The 7847-nt window shown below is 48.3% G+C and overlaps 1 protein-coding gene across 1 annotated transcript; it reads right to left on the bottom strand.

Moving 5' to 3' along the window:
• Window positions 1-1019: 1019 nt before the first annotated feature.
• On the bottom strand, window positions 1020-6720 carry LOC142819473 (acetylgalactosaminyl-O-glycosyl-glycoprotein beta-1,3-N-acetylglucosaminyltransferase-like). The gene is made up of 2 exons (XM_075906937.1): window positions 4739-6720; window positions 1020-3959 (listed from the first exon to the last, which is right to left on the bottom strand). Exons 1-2 carry the CDS (start codon window positions 5277-5279, stop codon window positions 3496-3498), a joined length of 1005 nt encoding a protein of 334 aa, XP_075763052.1. The 5' UTR covers window positions 5280-6720; the 3' UTR covers window positions 1020-3495.
• Between the last annotated feature and the right edge of the window lie 1127 nt (window positions 6721-7847).

Raw genomic sequence — 7847 nt, 5'->3', positions numbered from 1 at the left:
TACGGCAGTTGTTCGAAACCCCTAATCATTTTTGTTGCCCTTTCCTGAACTTTTTTCAAAGCCAACATGTCTTTTTTTAAATGAGGCAATGGTATCTGCACACAGTATTCAAGATGTGGATATGTCTTGGATTTATATAGAGGCAATAAGCTCTTCTTTGTCTTATCCCTTTCTTAATGAATCTCAGCATTCTGTTTGTTTTCTGATTGCTGCTGCATGAGTGGATGTTTTCAGAGAATGATCCACAGTGATGCCAAGATCTCTCTTTTGAATGGTAACAATCATTTTGTATATACAGTTGGGATTATGTTTTCCAATGTGCATTACTTTGAATTTATCATTAAAATTGATCTGACATTTTGTTGCCCAGTAACCTAGTTTAGTGAGATCCTTTCAAATCTCTTCACAGTTGCTTTGGTCTTGACTATCTTGAGCAGTTTTATGTCATCTGTAGATTTTCCCACCTCACTTTTTACCCCTTTCTCCAGATCATTTATGAACATAAGAACATAAGAACGGTCATACTGGGTCAGACCAAAGGTCCATCTAGCCCAGTAGCCTGTCTGCCGACAGTGGCCAGCACCAGGTGCCCCAGAAAGGATGGACTGAAGACAATGATCAAGCGATTTGTCTCCTGCCATCTCTCTCCAGCCTCTGACAAACAGAGGCCAGGGACACCAATTCTATCCCCTGGCTAATAGCCTTTTATGGTCCTAACTTCTATGAAATTATCTAGCTTCTCTTTAAACTCTGTTATAGTCCTAGCATTCACAGCCTCCTCTGGAAAGGAGTTCCACAGGTTGACTACACGCTGTGTGATGAAGAACTTTCTTTTATTAGTTTTAAACCTGCTACCCATTAATTTCATTTGGTGTCCTCTAGTTCTTCTATTATGGGAACTAATAAATAAATTTTCTTTATCCGCCCTCTCCACACCACTCATGATTTTATATACCTCTATCATATCCCCCCTCAGTCTCCTCTTTTCTAAACTAAAAAGTCCCAGTCACTTTAATCTCTCCTCATAAGGGACCCGTTCCAAACCCCTAATCATTTTAGCTGCCCTTTTCTGAACCCTTTCCAAGGCCAAAATATCTTTTTTGAGGTGAGGAGACCACATCTGTACACAGTATTCAAGATGTGGGCGTACCATAGTTTTATACAGGGGCAGTAAGATATTCTGTGTCTTATTTTCTATCCCTTTCTTAGTAATTCCTAGCATTCTATTTGCCTTTTTAACCGCCGCTGTACACTGCGTGGAAATTTTCAGAGACCTGTCCACGATAACTCCAAGATCTCTTTCCTGATTTGTCGTAGCCAAATTAGCCCCCATCATACTGTACATATAGTTGGGGTTATTTTTCATGATGTGCCTTATTTTATACTTATCCACATTAAATTTCATTTGCCATTTTGTTTCCCAATCACTCAGTTTGGTGAGATCTTGTTGGAATCCCTCACAGTCTGCTTCTGTCTTGACTATCCTAAACAGTTTGGTATCATCCGCAAACTTTACCACCTCACTGCTTACTCCTTTCTCCAGAGCATTTATGAATAAGTTGAAAAGGATTGGTCCCAGGACTGACTCTTGGGGGACACCACTAGTAATCCCTCTCCATTCTGAAAATTTACCATTTATTCCTACCCTTTGTTTCCTGTCTTTTAACCAGTTCTCAATCCAAGAAAGGACCTTCCCTCTTATCCCATGGCCATGTAATTTACACAAGAGCCTTTGGTGAGGGACCTTGTCAAAGGCTTTCTGAAAATCTAAGTATACTATATCTACTGGATCCCCCTTGTCTGCATGCTTGTTAACCCCTTCAAAGAACTCTAATAGATTAGTAAGACATGATTTCCCTTTACAGAAACCATGTTGACTTTTGTCCAACAAATTATGTTCTTCTACATGCCTCACAATTTTATTCTTTACTATTGTTTCGACTAATTTGCCCAGTACTGAAATTAGACTTACCGGTCTGTAATTGCCAGGATCGCCTCTAGAGCCCTTTTTAAATATTGGTGTCACATTGGCTACCTTCCAGTCATTAGGTACGGAAGCCAATTTAAAGGATAGGTTACAAGCCACAGATAATAGTTCAGCAATTTCCCATTTGAGTTCTTTTAGAACCCTTGGATGAATGCCTAAAAATGTCCTAAAAAAATGTATTGAATAGGATCGGTCCCAGTGCAAGATACCCCTGAGCAACACCATGAGTTATGTTTCTCCATTCTGAAAACTGACACTTTATTCCCACCTTTTGTTTCCTATAATTTATCAAGTTACCAATCCACGAGAGGCCCTTGCCTCTTATCCCATGACAACTTACTTTGCTAAGAGCCTCTGGTGAAGGACCTTGTCAAAGGCTTTCTGGAAATCAAAGTATACTATATCCATCGGATCCCCCGTTGTCCACATGCTTGTTGATCTCCTCAGAGCATATTGGTGAGGCATGATTTTCCTTTGCAGAAACCATGCTGAGTTCATCCCAATAAATTATGTTCCTCTGTGTGTCTGACAATTCTGTTCTTTACCATAGTTTCAACTCATTTGCCCGGTTCTGAAGTTAGACTTACTGGTGTATGTGGCAAGTGGGGATTGTGAGGAGTTTATTCCCCTTGTTATGTAGCATGTGATTTCTACTGTCCTGGGATAACCCCATGTGCATGCCTCAGTTTCCCTGGGCACTGCACCAATACCTAGAATGGTGATGGGAGTTTTGGTGTGACAGCCTCCCCCATGTACACAATGGCCAATGTTTTTCGTAACCTAAGCGCAAGAGGGGTGTGTGACCAGGTGACTCCTTTGGTCCAGGAAGTAGGACAAAGGCTGGAGACGGGGCTGGTTGCAGGGAGGAGACAGGCTGCTGGTGTGTGAGTGAGTCTCACTGGCTTAGAGTACAGGGAGGGGATCAGGGCCCTGGCTCTGGGCCCCCTCTTCCCAGGATGGACGGTGCTGGCTGCTTCTGGGTCCTGTGCTGCCAAGTCTGTTCTACACTGTGTCCCTGTGAACTAATAAACCTTCTGTTCTCCCTGCTGGCTGAGAGTCACATCTACGACGGGCTGCGGATGGGGGTGCAGGGCCCGGTGACTCCCCCACCTCAGTGACAGCCAGTGATTACCAGGCTCACTGTGCATTCACAGAGGCAGAGCATCAGGGCCGTCCTAGGCTAGACCAATAAACTGGTGCCCCTATGCCTGATGGCAGCCAAGGGGAACGATTATTTTTAGAAATGTGATTTTATGATCTTCAGTAATATCCATAAGCACATTTTAAACTAAGCTCCTGTCAACTTAGTAAACTCACAAACCGACAGTATCTACCTGGGGTGGGAAATGCCTGTTAAATGGCTTCATGGATCTTTCACAGGGTGGATGTTCTGCTAAGAGATCTGGCAGACTCTCTCACTTTTAAGTTAACTAAAACCTCTCTGGCGGAAGCAGAGCCCCCTGCACCAACCAGTCCCCATGCTGGGGCTGGGTGGGAGCCAACGCGCCCTAAGAGGGGACAGGCCCTGTCACGTTGCACCGATGCTCAACATACAGCCCTCTCCAGACCTCCTCCACCCGGTCCAGTGACACGCCGTGCACCACCAGTGCCTCCCGGTACAGACACAGCTCATCCCGCACACCGTAGACCTTGAACTGCTCATCGTGCCGGAACTGCAGCCCTGCAGCCAGCACCAGGAAACCGAAGTAGACATCATCCAGCGGGAAGACGGGGATACGCTCAGAGGCCATGGTCAGGGCTGCGATGCTGGCTCTGGGCATGAGGAAGCCACCCCCGGAAGGGAAGTGGGGGTAGATGTCCTGGGGGAACAGCACAGAGGAGATGGCATATTTTGTGCTTCTCATCACAGCTGAATGGTAGCGCATGTAGCCGTGGATGAGCGAGGAGGCGTTGGACGTCTGGTGCAGGTAGGTCACCAGGGCAGGGGGGTTCACAAACTCGTCGTCATCCCCTGGAGGAGGGAAAAGAGCAGATGGACTTCTCAGAGCTAAGGAGAGGACCCCGGAGTCCTGGCTCCCAGCCCCCCTGCTTTAACCTATCAGCCCCCTGTAGCCAGATAGAACCCGCCCCCCGACATCCTTGAGAGAGAGAATCCTTGAGAGTGAAACTCTGTCTTCAAAGGCTCCAGGGCCTCCAGAGGTGCTGGAATAACAATGGCTCTGGATGCTAGACAGGAACCAGATAACAGCAACAATTGGGCCAGCAGGCGGTCGGGGGCCTTGGACTTTTTATTGTAATTTCTGTCTTGTCCTTTTGTAGTGGCTGTGTTATCTGTTACACAGCAGTAACATTTAACAGCTAAACTTGCCTTGTAACAATAAAATAGTAACTGTTTAAACTTTAACCTGACTTCTCCTGTTGCTGTAACAGAACCAGACACAATAAAAGAATCATAGCCGGTCAGGGGTAAACACACTAAGAGCTGAGCATTGAGCCGTGCCGCGTCCATGGCGCAGAATCTTGGGGCATCCGTCAGCCTCCCTGGCTGCCCGCTGCGAAGGGACTTTTTGTTCTATCAGTCAAAGACTCGGGTGTAACAAGCTCTCTCTGCACCATCTTGGGGCACCCGTCAGCCTCCCTGGCTGCCCGCTGCGAAGGGACCCTGTCCTAGCAGTTGAAGACTCAGGTGTGTGATAGGGCTCACGGACCACTCACTACCCCGGTCACCGGCTAACACCCCCCCCCCTTCCTTCCCAGGGCCAGGGAGAGAACTCAGGAGTCCAGACTCACCTTTGAAGATGAAGTCGGCCTGCCCGCAGTGCTCACCCACCCAGTGCAGGAAGCAGCGCTCCTTGAGCGACAGGTTGTGGTGGCTCTCAGTGAAATCCCACAGCACCACGTCCCCAAACTTCTCACTCTCCTGCCCCAGCAGGGCCATGTGCCAGGGATTGGGGGACACTCCTATGAGGAAGACATGTTGCACCCTGTAGTCCCTGAGCAGCCTGGGCTGGGCCCATGTGCGGCGGGCGGTGGCCCGTCTGGCAGTGGCAGCTGGGTGGGATTTTATGGCCAGGAGTAGCAGCCGCTGTCCCAGGGACCCGGAGCAGATATCATCCCCTTGGATCAACTCCCGGCATCGGTAGCTCTGCAGGTGGGGGAACTCAGCCTGGAAGGCAGCATAATTCAAGTGGAAGGTGTAAGTCCCATCGCTGAGCTCCACTGAGCCTGAGTTGGGGCTGACCCATGAGGTCTGTCTCTGCTTAGTCTTCAGGTTGTAGGCTAGCCATAAGATCCCCCCGATGATCAGGATCCGGGTAGCACAGCGCCTCATCTTTGCTCCCCCCGAGGAGCGTCACTGAAAGGGAAACTGAAGCAGCCCAGGGTATGATGAACACCGTCATGCTAGTTCCAGTGATTCTCCCCGAATCAGTCCTGCTCCTAGCAGCATTCAGCTTCAATGGGACTAAAATGTTGCTCGTTCCAATGAACCTGTACCTGGCCTCTTACTCATTTCTGTGCAGTTTGCTTCATCAAGATTGGGGGTGGGAGATCTCAGGAAGGAAACTGCCCCTTCCAGTGTCTTGGCATTCACTGTCCTTATTAGGCAGGGTCTGCTGATTGGGGGCGTTACTGCGGCTAGCTGGCAGCTGTTCTGGGGAGAGGAAATGAGAACTCTACCACTAAGAGAAAGCAGAAACTGGCTAGAGCAGATTGTGCAGCACCTACTGGAGGAGGGTGGTGATATTCATGGCTACAAAACATGGGCCTGGCCAACAGAGAGGTTGGTCCCCACCTACCAACCACGTCCTAGCGTTGGGCTCTCGAGAACATTGTGGCAGAAAGGTGGAAAAACGGGAGAGAGGAAATGTACTGGAGCTGGGTATAAAACATTAAGGCTGCGTCTACATTGGCATGATTTTGCGCAAAATCGGCTGCTTTTGCGCAAAAACTTGCTGCCTGTCTACACGGGCGGGGAGTTCTTGCGCAAGAACACTGACGTTCTAATGTGTGAAATCAGGACTTCTTGTGCAAGAACTATGATGCTCCCGTTCAGGAGTGCGCAACGGTTCTTGCACAAGAGGCCAATGTAGACAGGCAACATGAATTTCTTGTGCAAGAAAGCCCGATGGTTAAAATGGCCATCAGAGCCTTCTTGCGCAAGAGAGTGTCTACACTTGCACGGATGCTCTTGCACAAAAGCACATGTCTTGCACAAAGGCACATGCCAGTGTAGACGCTCTCTTGCGCAAATACTCTAATGCAAAAACTCTTGCGTTAAAGAGTATTTGTGCAAAATCTTGCCAATGTAGATGCAGCCTAAATGTGTATGTACCCAGAGCACCAAGGTGTGCCTCCGCCCGTGTGCGGGGGCTCCAAAATCTACCAGTAGATCCTGATCTACTGGTTGGTGACCACCGGTTTAGAGGTTCAGTTTGTAGCAAAGATCCTGCAGAGGAGAGAAGCAGGGCTGAAGACAAAGCGGAGGAATTTCCAGGGTCTTTATATCTTCTGCCACATGAAGGGAAACCCATTGTTCTTGCTATGGAAAATTATAGCAACAAAACAGGATTTGTTGTCACATGGGCAAGTCACCTGTCCAGCTCTGTCTCAGGTCTTTGCAGGCAAATCTCATCACTCCCAAGCAGAGCTAAACGTTCAGAGGGAAGCTCATCAGATGTGGATTTGGCCACACTAGGTTGACCAAACCTGTTGGTCTCCCAGTAGCGGGCATTTGAAATACAAGTACAGAGCCAATTCTCACACCATCACATACAAAACAGCTACCTGCTCATAAATGGCACAGTCATACCCAGCGAATGATCAGCTTCTCATCAACACCTTACTTGGGCCACTTTGGACGAGATCTGTTGCAAAGATAGAACAGTGGTTGCAAAAGGGATCTATATGTTCATATTCCATTGACATAATGTCACACCCCCTCCCAAAGCAACACTGATGCGGCTAGGTACAATCCTAGCACCACTGGCTGCATCCCAGGGACGTCCCACTCTTGGTTCTGCATCGCTGCAGCTTCTAACCCAGTGTTAGGAGTAGGAGTGCGGAACAGAAACAGATTAGCAAGGTTATGTTCAACAATGTTGTTGAATCCCTTTACAAAGCCAAGGTAAAACTTGGTTAGACCAATGGTGGATTGAATCGGCTCTTGCAGCACGGTTCCCATATGTCTTATGTGATCTTGCCAAAAGCTAAAGAAAATAGTTAAAATCAGGGCAAATTGCTTAGAGACAGGGCTACTTACAGCCCGGGACTAGGGATCCTCTGCTAAAGGGATCAAACCAGTCACAAAAAGCACTTCTGTTTTCCACAGTGGCCAACAAAAAGTCACACAAGCCAGGGCCGGCTTTAGGCCGATCTGCCTGATTCCTCACACCCTATGTCAGCCGACGGTCAGGGCAGTGAGTGGTGTGTGTGTGCTATACACCCGAGACTTCAACTGCTGAGACCGGGGTCTCTTGCAGCAGGCAACCTGGAGGAGGTTGACGAGCGCCCCAATTCTGCCAACTGACGGTCAGGGCAGTGAGTGGTGTGTGTGTCTACTATACATTCAAGACTTCAACTGCTGAGACCAGGGTCCCTTGCAGTGGGCAACCTGGAGGAGGTTGATGGGTGCCCCAATAAGTTTACAGGAAGAGCTTATTACACTTCAGATTTTAGCTGCTAGAATCCGTGATTCCTTCGCAGCGGGCAGCCTGGGGGAGGCTGAGAAGTGCCCCAAAGGATCTGCCACCTGGGAGTGACACAAATCCAAACGCCCAAGCTCTCCCTATATCTGTCCCTTAAGACCGGCTGAAGTTCTTTTAAATTGTGCCTGGTTCTGTTACAGCAACTGAAGGAGTCAGGTTAAAGCTTAAACAGTTACAGGTTTATTGAGGCAAAA

Source organism: Pelodiscus sinensis, chromosome 24 (assembly GCF_049634645.1).
Source record: "Pelodiscus sinensis isolate JC-2024 chromosome 24, ASM4963464v1, whole genome shotgun sequence".
Classification (NCBI taxonomy): Eukaryota; Metazoa; Chordata; order Testudines; family Trionychidae; genus Pelodiscus; species Pelodiscus sinensis.
This window is presented reverse-complemented; position numbering and strand designations above follow the sequence as displayed.